The sequence below is a fragment of the Onychostoma macrolepis genome, chromosome 18 (genome assembly GCF_012432095.1).
Source record: "Onychostoma macrolepis isolate SWU-2019 chromosome 18, ASM1243209v1, whole genome shotgun sequence".
Classification (NCBI taxonomy): Eukaryota; Metazoa; Chordata; class Actinopteri; order Cypriniformes; family Cyprinidae; genus Onychostoma; species Onychostoma macrolepis.
In genome coordinates this window covers 17,095,008-17,120,925 of record NC_081172.1, presented here as the reverse complement: position 1 = coordinate 17,120,925, position 25,918 = coordinate 17,095,008, and the positions used below count along the sequence as shown (strand labels likewise).

At 36.3% G+C, this 25,918-nt stretch overlaps 3 protein-coding genes across 8 annotated transcripts in view; 2 read left to right on the top strand and 1 right to left on the bottom strand.

The window, feature by feature from the left end:
• Positions 1 to 1,133: 1,133 nt before the first annotated feature.
• Positions 1,134 to 3,830, bottom strand: opa3 (outer mitochondrial membrane lipid metabolism regulator OPA3). The gene is made up of 3 exons (XM_058751090.1): positions 3,691 to 3,830; positions 3,195 to 3,398; positions 1,134 to 2,069 (listed from the first exon to the last, which is right to left on the bottom strand). The coding sequence occupies exons 2-3, from the start codon at positions 3,334 to 3,336 to the stop codon at positions 1,738 to 1,740; spliced, it is 474 nt and encodes a 157-aa protein (XP_058607073.1). The 5' UTR covers positions 3,337 to 3,398; positions 3,691 to 3,830; the 3' UTR covers positions 1,134 to 1,737.
• On the top strand, positions 3,756 to 21,052 carry ppp1r13l (protein phosphatase 1, regulatory subunit 13 like). 2 transcript variants are annotated; one of them, XM_058751082.1, is made up of 13 exons: positions 3,756 to 3,890; positions 10,434 to 10,519; positions 10,730 to 10,845; positions 13,023 to 13,617; positions 14,017 to 14,109; positions 14,859 to 14,938; positions 15,601 to 15,964; positions 16,759 to 17,228; positions 17,314 to 17,451; positions 18,421 to 18,554; positions 18,638 to 18,804; positions 19,154 to 19,347; positions 20,149 to 21,052. In XM_058751082.1, the coding sequence occupies exons 2-13, from the start codon at positions 10,483 to 10,485 to the stop codon at positions 20,182 to 20,184; spliced, it is 2,424 nt and encodes an 807-aa protein (XP_058607065.1). In that variant the 5' UTR covers positions 3,756 to 3,890; positions 10,434 to 10,482; the 3' UTR covers positions 20,185 to 21,052. The 2 variants fall into 2 exon arrangements, with proteins under 2 accessions (XP_058607065.1, XP_058607064.1); XM_058751081.1 differs by having other exon boundaries at positions 16,756 to 17,228.
• Positions 21,053 to 21,291: 239 nt separating this feature from the next.
• tmem91 (transmembrane protein 91) overlaps positions 21,292 to 25,918 on the top strand; it is a 58,525-nt gene continuing 53,898 nt past the window's right edge. For 3 of the 5 annotated variants that reach the window (XM_058751089.1, XM_058751083.1, XM_058751084.1), the window contains exon 1: positions 22,084 to 22,195. The gene's annotated coding sequence lies outside the window, so the exon portion shown is untranslated. Of the gene's footprint in view, positions 21,323 to 22,083; positions 22,196 to 25,918 lie in introns of those variants that run through there. The other 2 variants (XM_058751085.1, XM_058751088.1) reach the window with 2 other exon arrangements.

The window sequence follows — 25,918 nt, the reverse complement described above, 5'->3', positions numbered from 1 at the left end:
ATATATCAGTCTGTGTGTAATGAATAAATATAATATACAAGTTTCACTTTTTGAATGGAATTAGTGAAATAAATCAACTTTTTGATGATATTCTAATTATATGACCAGCACCTGTACATCATTCATTGGCAAACCCAAACACAACAACAGAGTAAAATGCAATGCTATTCAGCCCTAAAGAGAGAGTACAGTATGGAAGAGTATCTGTACACAGTGTCAGATAAGAAACTGAGAAGCACGTTGACCAGATACAGGCTCAGCGGACACAGAAAAACATGGCTGCCCCCGGAGCAGAGATTGTGTTCACACTGTGATCTGAATCAGATGGAAACAGAACTGCACTTCCTAACAGAATGCTCCAAATACACGGACAGTGTTCTATGATAAAATACAACAGATCCATCCGACATTTAAAACTCTTTCAAACCAGGAGAAACTGGCGTATCTGTTAGGAGAACACAAGAACTGCTGTGTGTTTGCTGCTCAATATATGTCTGCCTGTCAGCATAGAAGAGAAAACACTCAGTCTGCCCTGATCTGATGTTTCCAGCACATATAGATTATATTAAACCATATTACTTGGATGTACATTTTGCTTCTGTAAATCTGTCTAGTCCCTCATCTTATTTTTTGTTTCTAGTTTATATACTTACCTACATTAGTAATTCATTTTGCACTTCATGCTTAATACTTTTTATATATTATTATTTTTCTTTCTTTCTGTTAATACATATATGCATTATTTGTAAGCAGCCCAGCTGCAACTGCTTTGGCAATACAAATGTATAGTTTTTGTCATGCCAATAAAGCACACTTGAATTGAATCGAACTGAACAAAGAGTACAAACATAACTACATATATCCAAACATGTCAGGGGTATATATAAAGAAAGAAAAACATGTATTAGACATAGTTTGTATAGTATTTCAAAACTGCTCAAGCTTTTTACATGAATGCTTTTTCCATTTTTAAATTTCTGCAAATACAGAATTTTGTGCCTTGAATACAGTGAAAACTGAAGTGCTAAAACAAATAATCGCATGTGATTATTTGAGAATGGAATTTCACAACTACATAATATTTTCACAACTGTAATACATTCAAGATATAAGAAGAATAAAAAAAACAAGCATCAGAATATTTCACTTTATTTTACAATCATAAATATACACCCATATACACATGCCATATTAAACACAGCAGTCTTTTAATGCAATGGGGATTTTCTTGCAGGACACACAGAGATGGCTCTCTGCTTCCAATACTGACAGACAAACCCATATTTACTATATGGAATTTGTCATTCAAGTAATCGAAAATTCAAGTGCATTTTCAAATGCACTAATAAATGATGAATGCCCAACTCAATCAGAATATTATATGAAGAACATGTTATGAAATAACATCCAAACTGATGAGCAGAATAGTAAGTGGTCAAACATTGGTAATTGTTTAACAGAGTCATCAATTAACTAGAACGTTCGATTGAAAACAGCATCATCCAACCAAACAAATAACGAATTGGAAGTGTTATACTGGTGGCCAGTCACCCAATCACACACAAACTCTCTGTTCCTTCCTCGCTTATATAGCCTGGGGTTTCCTTGTGTGTGTGGGACGGCTGAACCAAGACTTTGTGTGTGTATATATGGCAGTGTTGCACCACTACTGATATGTTCTCATAAATCAGTCTCTTTACCCTTCTTAGAAAGGGAGTATTTTAGAGATGCATTTTGTTACTTGGTACTTGGAGCGGCTGGGAGGGACAACAGAAGTCTATTAACCTCTCTGATCTGGGCATCCAGTGTCTCCGTGGCTAGTGCAAGCTCTCCTAGTTGTGTCTGAAGACTGTTAATGGATTGTGTGAGCTCCTCTTCCTTGCGTCTGGAGTTGGCGGCCTGGCGGCCGTACTCAAACACCATGCAACCTCCGCCGATGATGAAAACGATAGCTTCACCAAGCAGCTCTGCTCCAAGCTCTGCAGCTGCCTCTTCATTCAGAGGTTTGATGGTGGAGCCACGGAAACCCATAATTCTCATCTTTGTTCTCATCTCGATCCAGTGATATGCTATGGAGAAAACAAAAGGCACCACACATTGAATTACTTGACAGATTTTGCTCAACAATCCACTGTAAAAAAAAAAGATGAAAATAAAAATAAAAATAAAGGTTTTACCTTCATGCTAAACCAACATAACAGAGACTACAGTATAAAAACATAAAATTAAAAACAATATTATTTAAAAGAGACTACTATATGAAAGCTATAATATATATATATAAAAAGAGACTAGCATGTAAAAAGTACAATATTAAAAAAATATATTAAAAGAGACTAGTATTTAAAACATCATTATATTTAAAATATAAGAAATAATTGATTTAATTCAGATATAAAGCATATTGTACAAACAAGACTACATATAACCAAAGAAAAGCTCGTATTAGACATATAACTATATATTACTTTGTAATATTAAAATGTGACCCTGGATCACAAAATCAGTCATAAGTAGCACGGGCATATTTGTAGCAATAGCCAACAATACACTGTATGGGTCAAACTGATCAATTTTTCTTTTATGCTAAAAATCATAAGTAAAGATCATGTTCCATGAAGATATTTTGTAAATTTCCTACCGTAAATATATCAAAACTTAATTTTTGATTAGTAACATGCATTGCTAAGAACTTCATTTGGACAACTTTATGGGTGATTTTCTCAATATTTTGATCTTTTTGCACCCTCAGATTCCAGATTTTCAAATAGTTGTATCCCCAACCATACATCAATGGACAGCTTATTTATTCAGCTTTCAGATGATGTATAAATCTCAAATTCCAAAAATTGACCGGTTTTGTGGTCCAGGGTCACAAATGATCAACTAAAGCAGCAAAAGGCACTTTCAGTTACTCGCTGTAACCTCAATGACAGTTGAGTCCAGCCTCTTTAAGCAAACCCGAATCTCATTTGTCTAAAGGGAACCTTCTTTCTAGCATCTCATTGGTCTCTGGGTAAATCTGTTGTTGAAAACACCCAATGACCACATCGCAGCAGTCGTGATTGGCTAAAGAGCAAAGACAAGCAAACGGCTATTGGCTGCGTGTTCACTCGACGTTTACGCCTACAGACACTCTTATCATATGGACTGACATCATTTCTTTAAACACGAACAACCAAAAGCCAGCTTACCTTGAGCCGGAGGAAGGCAGATATAATTCTTAAAGAATTCGCTTCTCCGCGCGCCTGCTTTTATCCTGTTAGCCACTGGTTTGCTCAATTGTCGTACGCCCAGATAGAGCAGCTTTGCAATTGGAAAGGCACCGACAACCATCTTGGCGGAAAATGCGTCATCTGAGGAGGCGGGAGGATAAGGACGTCATGTGGACGATGCTCCTGAGTAATATTAATGACGCGATATTAATATTCATGAGATCTAGAATCTCATTTCATCTTATTATTATTGTTTTATTTAACGAAAATAGATAACTCTAATCGTCCTTTGTTTTTTATTTAAAGGTTATTCCCCAATTTGTTACGTAGTTTATATTTATAAGTTAGTATGTGAACATTTTTACAAAACAACGTATTCTAAATAGATATAAAATAAATGCATGAAAACAATCACGATACCAATAAGAAAGAAAGAAAATAAATCTCTCAGCGCCCATCAGAGCGCGATGTTTACCTGCGCCAGCTGTGCGTCTGAAGCACCTGGGTCGGGTTTCAGAAGCAGTGGGCTGGACCGAATATCTCAGGACTTCACAGACAAGAGTTAAGCACCGTTGAAATGATTTCCAGCTAGTCATGTAACACATCCATGCTCAGCGGGACTAAGTTCTAGGACTTTACGGCACGACAACCTCACAACTATTACAGCTTTTCAAGGTACAGAAAACTATTTATGTTACTGTGCTTTTGAGTCTCCACTGAGAGTCCAGCTCGCTACTTACTCGGTCTTGTCTGTTATGCTAGGTCTTTTTAGCAACTTTTTTTTTTTTAAGTATTATTTAAAAAAAATGTGTACTATGTCGAAAGTTTTTAAAGGCGCCTTTGTGTAAGGAAGTAAGGAGGAGTCAGCGCTTTAATGGAAATCAGATGTCTTGAAAACGCACCACGCAGGAGCTTTTGAAGTCAGTGCTCATTGAACTGTCCACTGAACAATATATTATTCATTATTCAACCTGAATGATGTCTTTGAATTTCCCAAAAGCTTATTCGAGCTTTTATTTATCCAGTAATACTGTAGTTTGCAGTATGTTGTGTTTTTCAGAATATAACACATAAAGCGTCTTGAAAATATAAGGCCTGTCAAGATGAAAGCCAGATGCTTTTTGTTACATGTTTTTAGCGGTGTTACTTAAATATTATTTATGTTACTTTCTTTTTATATAGGTGTTTTTCTGTTATATTTTGGATAAAGTTTCAGTAAACTGATTTTTCTGACTGACATACAAGGCTTCACAGGGTTAAACATGTTGACTGTTTCTAATATGATACATTGCTTTGAAACAGGTCAGACTCAGTAATGAGCACCTTCATGTCGTTTCTGAGCAGTGTTGGGAATGAGTCCAGCATACAGACCTGATTTACCGTTTGACTAAACCTTGTCAGAGCCAGCTGAACTGCATATCTGTCTTATCCTGCTACAACTAGTTCTGAGTTTTCTGGCACTTTATAAACGCTAACAATTTGCATATTAATGTTTAATTGCATGCCAGCCAGACATTGTGTGCACTGTGGTTTATGTTTTAAAGGTTAGATGCAGTCAGGGTGGATTTCTTGTGTCTTGGATATCTTGTGTGATTCACAAGGAATGTTAAGCTTGTAATTTTGAAGACTTGAGAGATTCCAGAGGCAAACGTTACTTGAGACTCTTTAGAGTGCCGCAGGGCTGCACAAAAACGACCAGCAGTTGCTAAAATAACTAGTTTCATAGGTCAGAGAGAGTGTGAGTTTTTTTTTTTTTTTTTTTATACATAAAAACCCACCCATGGTATCAGGATGACTAACAGGGTTTTGTTAGACTGTTCTGTAATGGCTGTCGTTGTCTGAAACTTAATCTGACACCCAGTCGCACCCCATTCTTGTTAACGCAAATCTGATCAAATGTCTTGATTTTTGAGTTGATAATTTGACATTTCAACAGTGTCAGGAGATGCAATAGGCTGATCTGTATGATTTTTGCATTTTGCATCTGATTCTGTGTAGATTTTTCAGTATTGGGAGTTTTATTTTGCATCACTAATTTGATCATTTACTCACCCTTATTTTGTTCCAAACCTGACTGACTTTCTTCTGTGGAATGTTTTCAAAAGAACATCCAGTGACTGTCAATGATTCAGCTAAAAGACATTTTTCAAAATATTTTCTTTAGTTTTCCACACAATAATTAATAAAGCATGAGGGTGAGAAAATTATAACAGAATTGTATCACAAGTTTTATGTGAAATTTCACTTTTAAGTTTTTCACAGGAACATTCCGCCCACAGTTTTAGGATTGCATCAGTGTGAAAGTGGGGTGAGGCTCATAAGATCCAAGTGTTTTGTATTCGTTCAGTGGTCCATGTCATGATAAAAGATGTTGAGAACAGAAGGAACTGCTCTCCCTTCAGAAGAAATCCTCCACTGCTCCACAGCTACTTATTGTCATCTAAATATATCCTTGTAATCAATGCTGATCCCTTAATTGTGAGAGTAAATTTCTGAGCTTTTGCACTGGCCAATATTCAATATTCACATATTTGTTTAATAGATTTCATTCTTCATCTGATGAAACTCCTATCTGCTCTGTTTTATAGCTGGTTATAATTCATTACACCTTTTTGGCAAGACCCTACATGAATTGCAAACCTGTTACATGCTGTTTGAATTCATGCTCTAATTCATTCTTATCAGCTATGAAACACTCTTGTGGTCTACAATGACAGTGTGGTTGGTTTCAGTGCCATGAGATAGTGTCATGTCTGAGATATGTTACTTATAATTAGTATTATGACTTAAAGGAATAGTTCACTCAAGTTCACTTTTACGTTCCTCCAAATCTGTATGACTTATTTTCTTCTGTTGGTCACAAAAGAAGATATTTATTGTACATGCAATGAAAGTCAAATGAGTCCAAAACAACACTGATTTCCAAGGATGAATAAAACAGATCTGATCTTTCAAAATAGATTTTTTTCCCATAGAATAAAGGCAGAATGACTTAAGTGTGAGTAAATGCTGACTGAACTGTCATTGTTGGATCTCTTTAATTGAGCATCTGGAGAACTGTGGTGATCTAAATGCAGCTTGGGTTGAGCAGTATATTTATATCACATGATGTCAGTCTCACAGCAGTTGTTTCATTATGACATACTGATGAATGAAATTCTCATGAAAATGTAACATTTGTTGTCATGTCTGAAGATAGGGATTGGTCTGTATAATTATTCCATTTGCAATGATTCCCCTACAAGAAGAAGCTTGTCTGCTCAAACACTCAGCCGTAATCTAGGGCTGACTAGTGATTATTTTGATAATTAATCTGTTAATTTCTTTGGTTAATTGAATGGCAAAAAAACTAAACAAAACAAAACAAAAAAACAATTATAATGCATTAAATAAAAATAAAGAAATTATAATTTATTAAAGTTATAATAAAACGAATTACTAAGTAACAAAAATGTTATCCTACATCCTGCCCAATGCAATTTGAAGGCTTTGAAAACAAATATAGTAAATGTATTGATGTAGGCTATGATGAACATTATATGTGCAAAAAAGGGTTGAAATATAAATGTTACATTTAAAAAAAAAAAATACTAAAGTAAAAATGATAATAAACAAAAATGAACTGGTTAACTGGTACAAGGAGAGGAGCACATGTCCACACGTGCAAGGATGAATTGCTTGCACAGCATACAGATGCATATAATAGATAATCAAAACTTGATTTTTTTTTTATAAATATCATGCAGATCAAGGCAAAGGGCAAGCTTAACAACTGATTGTGAAATTGGGTTGAGAAAGCAAGAACATGAGCAAAGGGTTTCTGTAACCACACCTTAATTTATCAGTAGAAAGCACTGCTGTCTTGATCTTTTAGTCTTTGTGGTTTCCGCCCCAGGCTCTGAATGGGCTAGGTCTTCTTATCAGCACAGGACGAGAGTTATTATTAAACTGTGTCACTCTCGACTCCACATTCCAGATTCACTGTACCAGTCCTGAGTTCAACGGCTCTGCAACAAAAGTGCTAAATTATCAGTCACGCAAAGCTTTAACTTCTCAGTCGTCAAATGATTGCGGAGCAGTGAATGAGAGGCGGAGATCAGGGATTAAGATCGGACAGGGAACAAAAAGAGAGTATGTGAGAGGATAGATAGAACAAATATCAAGATACACCAGGGGGGTGAAGACTATTGTGCTTTTAGGAAAAGGGAGACTAGACGTCTGTCGCTGGCTGGTGCTGTCCTTGGAAATGTCCCTGGTGTTTTATTGCGTGTTCAGAAAAACACGTTAAGTGAAGCAACACTTAATGTGCTAATGTCACATGCTACATGCTTGTTAAAAAGAAGCGTTATATCATTCATCACATACTGTATAGTATGGAATTCACCAGAAACTCAATGAATGGTAATTGCATTCTATATACAGTAGTGTTCAGAAGTTTGGCTTTTTTTTTTTATATTAATACTTTTATTCCGCAAGAATATATTAAGTTTATGAAAAGGGACTGTAAATTCTTTTAACATTGTTACAAATGAATACTGTCAAAGAAATAGTTTTTTTTTTTCTATTCATGAACCGATCCTTTGACAAAAACAAATATTAAGCAGAACAGCAGTTTTTACACTGATAAAAATAGGAAATGTTTGAATGATTTCTGACGGATCTGAAGACTGAAATAACGACTGCTGTAAAATCAGCTTTTCCATCACAGGAATTGATTGCAGTGTAAAATATACTAAAATAGACACATTTTAAATTGTAATAATGCTTGACAATTTTACTGTTTTACTGTGTCTTTGAAAAATCTTGCTGACCCCAATCTTTTGAACGCTAGCACATGTAAAAAAGTTCTTGTAGTTATTTACTAAATTCTGTCTCTTTAGATTATAACATTAGTAAATAATTATTTAATGTCGGATTCATGTTATTTTTCTAGTTGCGTTCATAACATTTTCGTGTACTAGCTGTCACTAGCTGCTTACGCATGGTTGTGGGTGTGCACTGGTAATAAATTATTTTTTAAAAATAGAGATGATTATGCCAAACAACTTAATAAAGCTTTCATTATATTAACAAGGCATTGTTCTTCGTTATGATATCAGGACAGTTGTATCACCCTGACATTCAAAAACTGAATACTCTAGTAGTATAAATTCAGACAGCATGTAGCAGGTTTGGAATTCATGAAAATGAATTTAAAAACATGTAGGTGTAATCAAGTCATTGTATGTGTGAACTGCTTTTTATATAAATTTAGAGACAGACAAAAGAGTTGGTCATTGATCCTATACATTTATGGCCAAAATAAAACCATATGTTTTTCGATTCAAAAGATAAGATTGAAAATTTCAGTGATATACTGACTGCTCAAGTAAGATCTCCATTTTTTTATTTTATTTTTTTTCAATTCAGAAATCTGGTCACCTTTAGGAACTGAACTGAATTGAGTTTGTGGAGGTGACCCAGGCCATGCTGTCTAATGTGAATCTATAAGCCAGTAAGAGTTAGTAGACTATTGATTCTAGACAAAACAAACAAGACAGAGTGGCTTCAGTTAGTGCCCTTCTGTGCTTGAGTGTATTACAAAAGGTGCATATACACACGCAGTTTATTACTCTGTGAAAGCTTCAAATTAAAAAAATGAATCAAATAATCTTCTGGAAGTGAATAACTTCCAGGTAATCAATTTAAACCATAGTAACAAATATAACCCCACTCAACATTCGGCAAATATAAGCTCAATGTTTCTTATAAATCATTATTATTACAAAGGGCAACAGTGGCATGGTGTAGCATGTTTTTTTTGAGTGAGTGTTTTCACACCTAATTCTCTATAACCTGCAGCAGCTTTTGACCTTGTTTGTGGGACAAGTTATTCTGCCAGCTGGGTGACTCAGTATGTGACTCAGCCAGAAGAACTGACTGGCTCATCGAAAACTGCACAAAGAACAGACACATTACTAATAAACATCTGTTTTTTTAGGGGGTGAAAGTCTAACAAAACGTGTCTCGTGTGATTCAGATATACGCATGACTTTGTATCTGTGTGTCTAAATGTCCCACAAGTGCTCATGTCTATATTTTCACACATGTTGGGTAAGCATGTAGACACATGGGCTTAATCAGCATGTGAAAGTCGTAAGTCATGTTTCTGGTGTCATTTGCGTGGGGCTGAACGCTCTTCATTCAAAGGCCTTTAGCACACAGTGAATTATACTAGTATAAAGTAGGGGTTGCAGCAACAGATGTCAGATGTGGACAGCAGACTACTTCATAAATCACAAAGTGTGTTTCTCTGTGTACAATGTAATGTAGGCATTTTTTGACCTGGAGGAATGCTTAAGAAATGCTTAATAAAAGTCCACTTGTCTCCCAAGTCCTGCTGTATGTTAATGTTTTAGTAGGCTGGGCATGTTTTTTTTTTATTATTTTTTTTTAACAGTTGCAGAATAACATCATCATGATTCATGACACATGAAGTCACATCTGCCTTCAGTGTTGGGGAAAGTTACTTTTAAAAGTAATGCATTATACTTTTGTGTTACTTTTGTCACCTGAGCTGGGCTTGTTTATTTATTTTGAATAAATATAACTTTTTATTTTTTTTTTATTTTGGCAACAGTAAAGACCCTTTAACACCAAAAGGAAAACGCCTCAACCAGAAGGAATGTCAGTGAATAAATGGGAAAACAAAGTAACTTGCATTACTTATTTGAAAAAGTAACTCAGAGGTTTTCTTGTAAATTTAAAAGTAATGCATTACTTTACTTGACAAAAGTAATCTGACTAAGTAACTTGTAATGCATTACCCAAACACTCTGCCATATCACACACACACACTACTATTTAAAAGTTTGAGATCAGTAAGATTTTTAAAAGATTTTTTGTTCAACAATGCTGCATTAATTTGATAATATTACTGTTTTTTTCTGTTATTTTTCTTTTGTGAAATGCAATGTTCATGTGATGTTTATTCCAGCCTTCATTGTTTGTGTGCGTGCGTGTGTGTGTATCCATCTATCTGTCTGTCTGTCTATCATCTATCTATCTATCTTGGTAAAACAACAAAAATGTATTTATATATTATAGATTTTAATATTTCTGCATGGAGTCAGAAACCATTAACTTCTAAACAATGATACAATTAATTTAAATCAGGTGTGCAGTTAGAGGTTGTGATGGACAATGCCAGATTGATCTGATTTTCTTCTTTTCACTCAGGCTGTTTGTTGAATTAATTGGAGGTCACACAAACAGAAACGCAAGCACCATGAACTCCCAGGGCAACTTTGGCAGCAGCCTGATGTGTGAGTATTTTATTAAACCTGCAATGTTTCATTCCAGTGTGTAGGCGATGTAGGGTAGGACATGATGCAACAGTAACAATAATGGTTACATGTCTAAGCATGCTAATATTTTTGAGTGTCTTCAAAATGGTATATATGGTTCTACATTGGTCTGGAGAGGCTTGTTACGTCCTGTTGGGTCTTTACACGATGTTTGTGTGTTTGTTGTAGTTCAGTCCATCAACGATGAACTGAGCGCGTCTTTGGCCACAGCAGATGAGCTTTCACGGGAATTCAGCTCTCTCCTGTCAGAAGCCACTCCTGTTGTGCAAACAACTACTACAGAGGTACAGAATTAATTATTGCCTTTTAAAGGAGACCTATTATGCTGTTATGTAATCTAAGTCTCTAAGCCCCTTTTTACAAAATGTAATATAGCCTAAAGCCCGGCTCACACTGTGCGATTTTGGTCGTCTGGGACAAATTTTTAAAATCCTAAAAGATTCCTATAATCCTAGGCTAAAATCCGTCTTTGATCGCTGGTTTGACATGTTCACCGACAGCCGATTAATGGCCATTGCGATCAAATTTCACCTCCGACGAAATTCTGGCAGTGTCAGAAGATTTGGCACACAGTCCTGCAGTGTGACTACCCCTACGACGAATATCAAACTGTCTCCGTTTTTCAAGGCAAGCTATGAGCAGAATTAATGCTAGAGAATTATTCTATCAGCTATAAACTCCGGCGCTCCCGTCCTCCGCTCACGGAATTCATCTGATATGTTTCTTTTTTATATAAACACTGGTATTGCCGCCGTTCGTATACTTTTCATGACAGCCAACTTTTTGGTCCCACGTGCAATGCAGTTCACAGTCACTGGACGTGTGTGGGTTGATAATGTAAAACTCCAGACAAGTTTTCTTGCGCGCACCCGTTTTTAACTCGTCTTGACTGTCGTACAGTCTGACATTAATGACAACTGAGATCCCATAGTGTGACATGATCATCATGTTCGTACAGTCTGACAAGTACAATCCTAAAGGACTTTTAAAAAAATCGCACAGTGTGAGCCCGGCTTAAGTCTCAAGTGTCCTCAGCATGTGTCTGAGAAGTTTCAGCTCAAAATACCCCAAAGATCACTTATTATATCATTTTGAAAATACCTATTTTGAGTGGAAGCAGAAACAGGCTGTTTTGATGAATGTCTCTTTAAATGAAAATGAGCTGCTGCTCCCCGCCCCCTTTTTCAGAACAGGGCTTAAACTGTCAAATACACACAAGTTTATGTTAAAGGGATAGTTCACCCAAAAATTAAAATTCTGTCATTAATTACTCACCCTCATGTCGTTCCAAACCTGTAAGACCTTTGTTCATCTTCAGAACACAAATTAAGATATTTTTGATAAATTCCGAGAGCTCTCTGACCCTCCATAGACAGCAAGGATCCTAATACGATCAAGGTCCAGAAATGTAGTAAGGACATTGTTAAAATAGTCCATGTGACATCAGTGGTTCAACCGTAATTTTACGAAGCTACGAGAATACTTTTTGTGCGCAAAGAAAACAAAAATAACAACTTTGTTGGCACCGATAGCCTTGTGGGCTGCGTGCCGAGATACAGCTCCATTGCGCCTTGGGTGTCCCGTGTTTGAATCCTGACTTGAGGACTTTTCCCGATCCCGCCCCCCTCTTTCTCTCCCACTTCGCTTCCTGATGTCTGGTCCTATCACAGTAAAGGCAAAAATGAATAAATAACAACTTTATTCAACAATTCGTCTCCTCATCCCCCTGGCACCATTTTGGAGAGTATCACAAATGTTAACAACGTATGTACAGGGATACGTCGTTTACATTCAGATAAACAACGTAAATAACATATCCACATATGGTGCTGCTGACACAGAACAGCATACGTTTTTTACATATGTGATACTCTCCAAAATGGCATCAAGGTGATGCGGAGGAGACAAATTGATGAATAAAGTTGTTATTTTTGTTTTCTTTGCGCACAAAAAGTTTTCTCGTACCTTTGTAAAATTACGGTTGAACCACTGATGTCACATGGACTATTTTAACGATGTCCTTACTATGTTTCTGTGCCATGGTCGTGGTAGTATCCTTGCTGTCTATGGGAGGGTCAGAGAGCTCTCGGAATTCATCAAAAATATCTTAATTTGTGTTCTGAAAATGAACAAAGGTCTTACAGGTTTGGAACGACATGAGGGTGAGCAATTAATGACAGAATTTTAATTTTTAGGTGAACTATCCCTTTAAAATGCACGAGTTACAAAGATTTACTGGGTTGTTCTTTTTCATGTTTTCTGGGTTGGTAGATGCACCGGGGACCCGATTATAGCACAAGTCAGATTTTCTGTCTCTTTGATTTGTCACCTTTAAATAATGTCAAACAATCCTTCAGAGTTTCTATCTACATTGCAGTTTTAGATGGTGCAGAGATATTGTTTTAGTGTATCTGGACACCGACATTATGTATGAATATTTTCCTTGGTATTTTGGTTGTAGAGTTCTGGCCCCAAACCCCAGAGCAGCAGCAATGGCAATGGCAGTTTGTACAGCACAAACAAGAATGGAAATGAGAGCATCGGTACAAGCTTCTCCTTTTCCCAGAGCTCCATGAGTAGCCTGAGCTCTGATTCTGGCATCAGCAGGAAAGAATCCAACCTGGACCTTCCTCCTGCTGACACAATACGATCATTATCTCCTGCACCTCACCTAGACAGTATGAAATTCAACCCTTCATCTCCTAGTCCTTTAATCCATCAGCATTCCTCTTTTATAAACCGTAAGGACAGCTCGGATTCACGATATTCGTTCGACCAAATGCCTCCCCCTAATATGTCTCCAAATGCAATAAGACGAATGACACCGATGCCGCTGAGGCCTCAAGATCGAAGCACAAGAGGATCGTTGAGCTATGGGGAGCTATCCAGCCCTACCTATGAAAACAAAACATCTCGCACCTCGCTGCAGCCCTTAGCGAGCCCCTTGTCCTCGATTCCCAGGTCTCCGAGGTTGGATCAAGCACCTTCTCCTCAGCTTTTTAGTCAACCAGCAGCCAGTACGCTACCACGCAACTTCCAGCCATTCAGACCCTTAGGTAATTGACATTTAAGTGTATTCAAATGCATAAAAATATACACTCTTAAAAATAAAAGTTCTTTATTGGTATCTATGCTTCCATGAAGAACCTTTAACATCCATAAAACCTTTCCATTCCACATTGTTCTTAAGATTATTAAAATGTTCTTCACATTTCGAAAAAAATAGATCTTTTAAGAATTGTTTACTGAAAAGTTCTTTGGGGAACCCAAAATGTTTCTTCAACGGCATTAAAAAAATCCTCTTGGAAGCTTTATTTTTTATGAGTGTACAGTTTGATCCATAGGTCTTTGGTTGGTAGTAAAGTTGTGTGTTTGCTGTAATTTATTAAAGAATGTAGAGCCTCTCAGTTTTGTTAATCATTTGTTTCCTTATCGTTTCTTCTGTCTTCTTTCAGAAGAAGGAATGCATAGGAAAAAGAACCCCTCTAAGTGGAATGAGAGCGACCTGGATGCATCATATGAAAGAAAGCCTCACCAGACCTATGAAAGTGAGTTGTGCAATTTTCATGCTTATTTGATAGCAGCATTAAAAGAACAAAACATTTTAAACTCACGTTGGATTGCATAAATTTGCATTACTCATTACTAAACCTGGAGGCGACAATTAAAAGAAATTATTAAAAGGCAGTTTCTGTTCATTCAAATATTTTCATTGAAATTGAGTGCCTATTTTATATTGATATCAGAATAAAAAATGATAAAGAAACATTTATTAAACTAAACTTCAGTGTATCAGACTTCACTTTGACTGCTACATGACAGTATTCTTAATTTGTTTAATTTTACATAAATGCTAAGGAAATACTAAAAAAGTAAAAGGTTACAAAAAACTATTGAAAACATTTGAAATGGTTAATGCAAAGAAAATCTAAATAAACATAAAACATGATAAATTCTCTACAGTCTATTCCTCAGTCACTTAGCATTGCTTCTTTGTAGCAAACTAATTTAAGCCTTCATAATATACAAACAATTCATATGACTAATAAACTTTTATTAAAATCCAAGATATTTAAAAAAAAAAAATCCAAGATAGTACTCAAACCTCCATTATTAACCATTTTAACCATACATCATTATTAACCATTTATCACCATGTGCTTGCAATGTGTTTGTTACCACAAGGTAACATCATGCAATAGAGGATTGACTTTAAGCACAAACCAGCATCTGTAGTCTAGTCACTTTCTCAGTATTATTTCTTTCTTAATTACATGATTTCCTATTTTTGTTGTAGAGAACGAATGGATCAGACCATCTGTATCCAACAGCAACTGGAAAGAATCAAACCTGGACGCACCTCCTGCTGCTAAGAAGGTATGCAGACTTTGTGTCGTGTGTGAACATGTTTGTAGGTGTCTGTGTATTAATGTGTCTTAATTTCACTCTGGGCACTACTACCGTAAAATGTCATTGTTGAATTAACTGAACAAATCAAATTGGGGATCTGAGCCAAAGATGTTCAAGGACAAATCTGTTTCCTTTTTTTTTTTTTTTTCTATCTCCCACATGTCTTTTCATTTGCCTTTTTCCTCATAGTTCCTTTATAGTGGTTTGTTGCCAGCTGGTTAACCACTCTGACTTGTTAAACCAATAGGAAAAAAAACATCATGTTTGTGTATAATTATGTTTTAAGGCTTTCCAGGTAATAGAAACAAGTGTAGACAGTTCCCATATGAAACAGGCAACATATTGTAGTTTATAACTCAAAATGTTTACTTTTTCCTTGCAAAAATGTCAGAAGTGGGAGATTTTTTTAGTTTTTCTTGGTTAAATACTAGAGGGGAGTCAAAATTGGGAGATATAAACTTTGAATTTTGAGTGGAAAGTCATTAAAAAAGCAGATCGCAATTACGAAATTAATTGTTTTTAATTCTGTGGCAGAAATAAGCTTCCATTTTGTGTTATCACTTAAAAAAATTCTGAAAAATGTGTCATGTTCTCTGATTGATAGCTTCTTTCTCTGTCTCTTTCATCAGGATACTGTGTCCCGTTTGCTCCCATCATCTCACAGCTCGCTCCCGAGGAACACTCGTATCTCAGTGCCCCCTGAACTCGCCTCAAGCACCAGCTCACATTACAGCCCTCAGCCAATCATTTCCCGTATCTCCATTCCACCTGCAAGCTCTGGAATCCGTAAGCAGAGGCCGATCCCGCTTTCTGTCATCATGAGTCTCCAAAACCCTTGCTACGCTACGGTTGTCAGCACATATGCCCCTGGGCCAATGGGAGAGCCCCAGCAAAAGATCTTTCACCAGCATCTTCCCCTGCCCCGAGAGTACCTGCAGCAAAAATTGACACCTCAACCTCAGCAACCTCAAAGACAACCTCCCCATAGAGAAGGTACCTTCACTCAGAAGCCATGAGTAGGCCGACAGGCACTCGTATACGAGTCAGTGACTTGACACACATTTTTTGGTCTGCATCTATTAATGTATTCAAAAATACATTAAAAATGCAGTTCGTATATATATATAATGTTATGAGAATGCTTTTATTTTCTGGGACATACAGTAAAATCAATTTAAAAACTCATTAAAGGAATCTTCAAATTAATTATTTAAATAAAACATTATGTAGTTTGGAATAGTCTTGTATTATTATTTCTATTATTACTTCTTTTTAAACTGATTATTAACATTTACACATTTATTTTAAAATTCATGAAATAAATATTTAATATGTATTTAGTGTTGTGTATATATTTTTTAAAATATGTATTAATATTTGAACTGTCTGCCAAATCAAAACCATGTGGTTCAACCAACATGCAGAAAAAAATAAATAAATAAATCAGGAAATTATATCATAGAGTGGATCCCTGCAGACCCTCATGACTGTGTCAAGGTCAGTAAGTATATTACAATATTAGATAATTTGACCATTATATGTTGAAGTTTAGTTTTAAAATGTCGTCATGTGCAACTCCCCAAAAACGTAATATTTGTAAATTAATCATTTGTTTTCAAAACCATTAATAAAAAGATCACATTTCAAAGAACTTGGCTTGTATAGCTATAGATAGATGTATGTGTGTGTGTATGCGTGTGCATATATTAGTGTGCCTGTTTCTTAGTGTTTGCGAAATTATTGAAAACATTATTATTATTATTTTTTTGTTTGTTTCTTATAAGCAGTGCTTCACCCTGGAGATGTTGATGCTGAGCTTGAGAGACAGGACAAAACAGAAGGCCCTGTGTGTTCGACTGACCAAGGCATGAAACCAGAAGAAGAGGGTAAAGTAGAGGACATAGAGATGCCTCCTCGCCCTCTCAGCCCCACACGTCTGCAGCCCATGGTGGCCCCACAGGCGGAGTTGGACACTGACCTGGACGAAGTGATGCGTATCCGGGCCGAGTTCCCCAGGGCCCTGAAGAAACGCGGCTCAGTCGAAGTTCCTCAGAACCTGTACAACCAGCCCCATACCCAACCGCACAACCATTACAAGCAATTGATCAATAAACTGTTTAACAGGAAGACCATCCGTGTCAAAGGAGAACCAGCTGCTGAAAGTAGCAGCTCTTCAGATGGGGAAGACACTTCCAAATCTCCTGCAGCTATAGTTTCAGTACCAATCACAGAGATACAGGTCTCTTCTGAACAGAAGGTGAGGGGCAGACAGATTGCACAGATACAGTAGAGACCAGTGACAGTTAAGGGGATATTTGATTTGAATCTCTCTTCTCTTTCAGGGTATTCACTCTATCTTACGGAAGGGCAGCAAAGCCAATAAGTCCTCCAGCCGTAAGGCTCACCTGAGCCCACTGGTGCTGATGTTGGATGGGTCCTTAGTAGGAGAGTTAGAAACTGTACAGGAGGCTGCGCAGGAGGTATGTCCCACTGCGTTGGTACGTTGGACTATGGTTGCTTAGAGGTGGTGGCAAATTGCATCAGAACGGTGTAGGGTTACTTTCAGTCTGGGGCAAAAGCACACAACATAATCCACTAAAAAAACAGACACCGCACAAACGAATAGAGTGGAACACAGGGTAGGGGTGTGTCAGTATATACCACTATTGATGATAACCTTTATATATACTGTATATGAAAATGAAATACTATGATATTATTGCACATAAAGTAATATTGTAAATAATAATATGGTACGTAGGAGTTTTGCATCATAATGCTGTTTGCCATCTGTCATAAAACAGAACCCCCCCCCCCCCCCCCCAAAAAAAACAAAATTATGGTAGATATCACAATAATATTGTGTAATAAAAATAAAAAAATTGTGTAATAAAAATCTGATATTATGACGGACCAAGTCTTATTGTATTTAGTTTTTACTTTTACTTTTACATTTGAATATAAATCTTTTAAAAATTATTTAAACAAATAAAAACTAGCAGTGAATAAGCTAGCTAAAAATCATTTTAAAATTAAATAAAAAAATTTGAGGTTGCTAAGAAATTACTACTTGTGTACACTAAAATAGGAACAAAAACTGATTTTGTGATGTTTATAAAAATGTTCTGAGGCCTTTGTAACTAGAAACTAAAAAACTTAATAAAAATAGTAATAATACTTCAGCATAGATAAAATCTAAATCTAAAATATTTTAAATTATAATAAATATGAAAATAACAAAAATACAAATTTTTGCATGTATAAAATGACATAAAAATGTATATTGAAAACCAAAATACAAATAAGTTAGAAAAAATAAGGACATTTTCAAAACTTTAAGTCTTTCACGTACTTACAAGTAGGATGCATTTTGCATTTGAAATGTTTCATAATATTACATAATTCTTCAGTTTGTCATTTTAAGAGTGCACCTGTGTGTCCCTGTGTAGGTGAGTGACCCAAGCCAGGCTAATGATGAAGGCATCACAGCCCTTCACAATGCCATCTGTGGTGGACACTTCCCAGTGGTGGAGTTCCTTGTGCGGATAGGGGCCAACGTTAGTGCTCCAGACAGCCACGGCTGGTGAGATGATCAATTTAACAAGCCTATATATAAATTCTTATATATATGTGTACAGTACATATTCACTTTCGTCTCACTGCCAGGACGCCCTTGCATTGTGCTGCATCCTGTAATGACCAGAGAATGTGTGAGTTTCTGGTGCGGAACGGAGCAGCAGTGATGGCTGTGACAGACAGCGATGGGGCCACTGCGACGCAGAAGTGTGACCCCTACACCCCGGGCTTCGAAGAGTGTGAGAGCTTCCTGAGAGGTGAGGGTGATGTCATGAGAAAAATGTAAACAAACTTAACTTGTGTACACAGGTAAACCGTATGGCACAACACAAGTTTTTACAGGCAAATACCTACATGTGCGTTAACTCCCAGCATTATATTTAGCATGTCACAATGAGATATACATTCCCGAGTTAATAGTATCGTCGTCTCATATGGGTTGGAAACAACAGTCAGTACTAGTCAGCTAATTCATAAACTATTGGGTGGAGATGACATGTAATACACCCTTATTAACTCATGAACAATGAGTAATTTGAGCACAGTGCTGTACTGTATGAAGTAGTTTAAATTCCTTTAGCCACTATTAAGCGTGTTTTTGTTTAGGTGTGGAGGAAGTGATGGGTGTAGAGAACAGTGGAGTGGTGTACGCTCTGTGGGGATATCCTGCCCAGGCTCTAGACGAACTGAGCTTCAAAGAAGGGGACATGGTGACCATCCTGAAGAAGCCTGAAGGGGTGGACTGGTGGTGGGCTTCACTGTTTGGCAGGGAGGGCTTCGTACCAAACAACTACTTTGGGGTAAGAAGTGATCAGCTAGAGGTCAAGGGGTCAACATTCCAACAGAGTGTCTTGGCAAACTTCAAAAGGAGGGACGGGATGACATGAAATTAATAAATTAAATATGTAATAACTTAATTTAAATTCTAAAAACACACAAAATCAAGATTAGTTTTTTTTCTTCTTTTCTTTCCCCAGAGATGGGTTGTTTCAATAAAGTTTAAATGAAAGAAAATACAGGATCAGAGTCTTGGAGCTTCTGGATCACAAAATGAATTGTGGTTGAATAATTCTTTGTAATATATTAACATTCCCAGATCCTTGTAGTAAAAATGTTTAAAAACAACCAGCATCGTTTTCATGATTACAGCAGAAATGTTTTAGCCAATATAGTATAATTCGTATAATATCGTCTATACAATATCTATATAATATAATATCTTTGTATAATTTTGTTAGAAAATGAGCGGCCTTTAAGTAAAAAAAAAGAAAAGAAAAGGTTGAGAACCACTGGTCTAGGGGTACATACAGACTTACCGTTGTTCTGCAAAATTTCGCAGGTGACAGTGATTTATTTGGGAATCCACACGACTGAGAGTTTAACATGAAAACATTTCCTATGCAGATTTCACTGGTGTCTTCCACTGCAATGTTTAAAATGATGTCACAACCCTTTTTGTCTTTCATACATTCCCTTAATTTTTACATAGTTAATACAAGGTCATTTATGTCCTAATACTCATACCATTACAAGCATGCAGTGGACAGTGAGGTTTGGCAGGTCTTCAATTAACCTCATTCTTCTTGTTCTCTCTCATGCAGCTTTTTCCAAAAGTGCGGCCTAAATCACTCTGCTGAACGCATCCACGAACATAGAAGACAACAGCGATCAATGCATCTGAATCTTCTGAAGCTTCTTCCTTCCCTTTAAATTGTGTTTAATGAACCGCTATGATGGGATTTTAAATATGCACACTGTACATCTTTTCTCTATAGACCACCATGACAAAGTCGCTTCACTGGGAATAGTGGTTATGCAGGTTTATATAGACTTGTCATTAAAAAGAGTTTTAGCTTGTAAAGCTAAGCATTCTACCTATTTTATTTGAGAATAGGGATTCAGTTTCATTGTATGAACAAACTGAACTGGATTTGATACATAAATGCATAAAGTCTCTAAAAGACTTTGTTTGTTCGGAATGGTTCATTCTTTGTCTTGATTAATGTTTTTCAGCACTGAGCAGGAAGGAAATTCGTCAGTCTATCAGTATTGCTTTTGTTTATGCATACTTTGCATGTTAGTGTATCAGTTGTTAATCAGTAATGTTGCATAGATACAAAAAATGTTTTTTTTAAGAAATGTATTTGAATAACTGGTGTCCTTACGCAGCTTTGGATTATTTAAAGTATTCCAAACTAAAACGTTAGGCTTTTTTATGTATCTTTTAAACTTGTTTTTCCTGTCTGTTTTCACAGTGATCTTTGTAGTATGAAATATGAGCAAAAGGTTTCTAATATTAAATATTTGCTTTGATGTGAGGGAAGTTTGTTTTAGAGGTGTGTGTGTGTGTGTGTGTGTGTGTGTGTGTGTGTGTGTGTGTGTGTGTGTGTTTCTTTTATTTGCCTTGTTGAATCCATTGACTGTGACTGTTAAGAAGACAATGACAAATTGTTACTCTCTGTAATACTCTTGCACAAAAGGAAAATAAATACTAATTGTAGATTTGCGGTTTGTTTGATATTTACAGGACATGCATAATAACCGTTAATAAAGCTCACAGGATTATGTGTTTATTGTATCTTTGTGCATTGATTTTTGTACATGAAAGCCACCAGTAGAGGGCAAAGCGAAGTCGGTCTTGATATCACTATAAATACATTTTTACCCATGACCTCTAGAGGTCACTCTAATAACATTTTTATTTTTTCGTGTAAACTTTGCCAGCGAGGACTGCCTACGATATATGAGCTTAATTTCCTTCACCCTCTTGGTCAGGTATAAATCCATTATTACGTTTTCTGTATTTTGATTAATGAGTTTTAAACACACTAAAGAGACGGGGAAAATATGATATATGATTCGAAGCATATTTGATTAATCAATTATCTAGCATTATTATATTTACTCTAATTTAATTAAGGAAAAACAAGCTAGTAATTAATCTTGTTAATTAAGTTCCAAAGGATTCTTTTGATCAGCCTGCTATCAGATAGGCTCTTTCATTCCACCACACTCAAAAGATGTATGCTTACATTAATTAATGAACGAATTTCATATACTCCTATGCAAATATAATTCTGGGCATAGCCTAACATAATTAAAGCCACCACCTACACTGCAAGAGCTGGAGCGTCAAACAAAGCTTTTCATTTTCTGTTTGCTTGTAATATCTTTATGCTTGTGGTTAAGATTACATAAGCCTCGAGGGGCTTTATTCTCCTGAATACAGTGTTCTGAGAGCCATGGACTAAGTAAACATCACACTATTATAGTCACAGCATCTGGGTATAACTCCTCTAAGCGAAAGTATCTGTAGCCTATACTTGTATTAATAACAAAGGCAGATGTCCTCAGCACATTGTTAATATATATATATATATTGTTGTTGTTAAGTGTAATAAGTCTAATCTTTTGTTTAAATAATTTTATACTAAAATATCAACGCTCTTACGTGCCAGTACTACTTTCACGCGTCTTGTACGCGCATACATAAAGGCAGATTTGAATCGGAAATTGCCGCCCTTTTTCGTGTGAGACGGTTACTGACTCTGTTAAAATGACCCTTCAGTATAATTTATTTTATGGTGAACATAAAGCTTTGAGATGGCTAGAGAGCATCTCGAAACCAGCTCTGAAGTAAACAAACCGGTAAGACACAAAAAATGTATGAGTGAAAACATAATAGAAAAGTCAAAGTTGTATTGCAGATTAATAAAGTGTAAACTAATGCTAAGTCCAATTGCTACTAGGCTTAACAACGCTTTTTTATGATTTTAATCTCAGTAATTTTGTGGCATTTTGTTATTTCTTTTAAATATGTCTATATGAAGGGTTCAGGCTACTCATCCTCACGCCATCCAAGATATGGGTGACTTTTTTTCTTCAGTATAATAGTAAATAAGATTTTTAGCTAAAACCATTGTCCTTGTTGATTCATAAAATGCAAGCCAATTGCTGCCATCACTCTAAGAGTCAAAAAAAGCATATCAAGCAACGCAAAATTAATACCCATGGCTCCTGACATTACATTGAGGTCTTATAACGCAAAACAATTGGTCTGTGCAAGAAAATTAGCATTATTTACAACATTATACTAAGTGTTTATACTAAAATAGACCAAAATAGTTTTTTTTTTCTTTCAAATCTTCTATCGTGTGTCATTATATTTATTGGGTTTGCATTCTCTAGCATTCTCTTTAAGCATGCGCTGCAGTTTTGTCACCTGTGCCAAAGCTCTTTAAAGCTGAGTGGATTCCGTTTGGCTGTATGTATTTATCATTCATGAGCTGAAAAAAAAAAAAAAAAAAGTTCTGAAATTGACTCTAATGATATTGTTCCTCTTTGTTGTTATCATTATAGTTGTGGTGTGAACATCCCTATATATTTTTCTAAAATTAAAATGATTTTTATAACTTTATATTCATTGTTATATTTATCCTTGGACATTTGTCATTGGTGTGAACATGCCTTAACTTTCACCAGGTGGATTTGCTCCTGTTTCATGCTAATGTGTGGAACCCCTAAGGACACATGGTGAATGGTGATGGAAAAAATATGAGATGGGAGGAAACGTTATCTCACAAAAGCTTTGGAATGCAGTTTTTCTTCCCACCTCACATTATTTCCTTCACCAGTTTTGTGTTTGCAAATTTTCTTAGTGTAACATTTTGTGCACACAAAAGCTCTGAAATGTGAATTTTCCTCCCATCTCATCATGTCCCTTTAGTGGCATCTTTCTTGTGTCTTAATTTCAGCTCAAATCAACATTTCATTTCACGACCACACAATTATTTAGCAGCCGTAGAATATAAGTGGGTTGAAGTGCACCAGTCGGCCGGTCATTGTGGCAAAATAAACCTCTTAAAAATGTATTTAATTAAAATGCATGTAATTTCTGATTTGAAAATACAGAAATATGGAAAGATTGAGGAACTGTGCATGTGTCTTCTAATTAGGTCCTTCACAGAATTATGCATGGTCTAAAACAACATGTAGAAAAACGTTACATGTGCTGTTGCTTCCTCATTTTGTTCTCAATATTAAGTAATGACCTCAAATGCAAGACATTTTACCACAGTTTACCAGAGCAACCACTTGTGTTGAACACATTTCTCATGCAAAAGAAGTACCTACAGTACAAATGTGAGATGGAAAGATCGTAAGAAAAGCTTGCTACACATAATTTTTGGGTGAACTATCACAAGTAGCTTCTTAGTTTATGGGTTACTGGTCGAGGAAAACATTGCTCACAGCTCGCTGGACCCAACAGGATGTGTCATGTGATTTACTTGCATCTAGCCAAAAACTGTCCATTTTAGTCCATTTAAGCTTGCTGATTGAAGTTCTTGTCTTGTTTGAGAATAAAATTACATATCTTATTAATGATTCATGTATTTTAAACACACAAATGAAAATCTCTCAAAGCATTCTGTTACAAATTAACATCAGATTTTTGCATTTGATTTCATTTGCTGTCAAGCGACATACAACTCAAAAAGTATCCAAATGCAAATTTTATATGTATTCTGCTTCTAACACTATACACTGTAAAAAATGACTTTAATAAAAGTGATTTTAACGGGAAAAAAAAAAATTGAAAATGCTACAGTATAAACCTGTTAAATGGTTAACGGTAAGTTCCCCTAATATATACGGTGAAAAACTGTAATAGACATTTCAGACAATTCTACGGTGAAATACCGTTTTTGGAAGTGAAAAAGAATGTAAAATTTACAGGGAAAACCCGTAAATTGACCTTCCCAGAATTCCCTGCATTGCATTTCAAATTTTGTTTGAATTTGATGTTTTTTCTTTGAAGTAACTGTTTCTTCTTAGTTTTTTTCTTATCAGTTATGTTTATTAGGGTTGTATGTTACATCAAATGTTGTTAAATTAATATTTATTGCATATTTCAGTTTAATAAGTCTCACCATGATGGTGTTTAGTGTTTGTGTGAATGACACTGTGCACCTTCTATATATGTTATTATTTAAAAGCTGCTTGTGATGGGCTTTGGTTCATCATGTGACTTTCTCATCACCACCTGCACCTTTTCAAAGTTACAAAACAGATTTCAGTACTTCAGTAGGTTGGTATATTAACTAGGGTTGTTCCGATTCCGATACTAGTATCGGAAATTTCACCGATACCACAAAAAATTCTGGCATCGGTATCGGCGAGTACTTGAACCCATGTACCGATCCGATACCATTTTCTTAAACAAGACCTATAGTTATGCGCGCTAGCTTTGCTTAACACTGCAAATAGGAAATAAATTCTTCTTCGCTGCTCAGAATGCAAACACAGGAAGTTGTGCTGTGTTGCCACAAGCAACCACTATTTAGAGCAGCGAAGAAGTACAAACGTGCAAGCACATAGCCAGTAAATCACTTGCATATGCGACTAAATCTTCACCCTGGGCGACTAAATGATGTCTAATATTAGCCACTGGCTGATAAATAATCAGATTTTACTCGCCAGTATGTGAGTTGGAGGCTATGTATAAGTTTAGCGCAGATATATTGTCACTCGCCGAACACTCTGACTGAGCGCTTCAGAGTTTCTCTCTCGGTCAAGCGATCTATTTATCAGTTCATCTGAATGAATGCGCAGCGCACCTGTATTTGACGCACCGTAAGCTCTAGTGTGAAGTGCACGACTCGCCGTCGCTTTGCTTTTTTTCTCACATGCAGCGAGAGAGAGAGAGTCTTTTACATGTAGCACGTCAATTGTATAATTGTACATATTAAAATACTGATATGGTCTATAACTCCTCACGGAACTTCCCTCTGCCCTGTATCTTTGTCTCTCATTGGCTGAAGGTCATCGTGATGTAGTTTTCAGTCAGAAATCATTGCACACAGCGTGATTGTGAATCGCCGACAGCTCCAGATATTTAGCATGCCAAATATTTCACGGGCGTCGGCGATTCTCTCAGATCACGTCTTTGGTAATTCACACTGCGCCATTGTCACTCGCGTGAACGAGCTCCGATTTGCCTCCGATGTCGGGCATTTATCGGCGATTTATCAAAACCTGTCGGCGAGTGACAAATCGGGCTAAAATCGTGCAGTGTGAACTCAGCATAACGGAGTTCCTTTGGAATTCTAACTGCCGGGTTCTCCAGTAGTAGGCGGAGCTAATGAGCAAACGACAATCTCATTGGCTGGCGCTCACCTATTATCGTCCCTGTTTTGATTTCAGCCAATCAGTTCGAGCAAACGCAGACAACGTGATTAATATTCATGAACCCAGCAGCTCATTAATCCTTAGTGCGTTTATATTGTTCTTAGTAGAATTCATAGTATGATTATTATCTTATCAGTATTATTGATAGTTTTCCCCCCATTTTTACAGAAACACTGAATGATC

What these genes read in the sequence shown, in the direction of transcription:
- opa3 (XM_058751090.1), bottom strand. Translation starts at nt 3,336, where the DNA reads ATGGTTGTCGGTGCCTTTCCAATTGCAAAGCTGCTCTATCTGGGCGTA. An exon ending in CTGCCTTCCTCCGGCTCAAG is followed by an intron (nt 2,070 to 3,194) that starts GTAAGCTGGCTT and finishes TTTTCTCCATAG; the next exon opens with CATATCACTGGATCGAGATG.
- ppp1r13l (XM_058751081.1), top strand. Translation starts at nt 10,483, where the DNA reads ATGAACTCCCAGGGCAACTTTGGCAGCAGCCTGATGT. An exon ending in GCCTCACCAGACCTATGAAA is followed by an intron (nt 14,110 to 14,858) that starts GTGAGTTGTGCA and finishes TTTTTGTTGTAG; the next exon opens with AGAACGAATGGATCAGACCA. An exon ending in ACAACCTCCCCATAGAGAAG is followed by an intron (nt 15,965 to 16,755) that starts GTACCTTCACTC and finishes GTTTCTTATAAG; the next exon opens with CAGTGCTTCACCCTGGAGAT.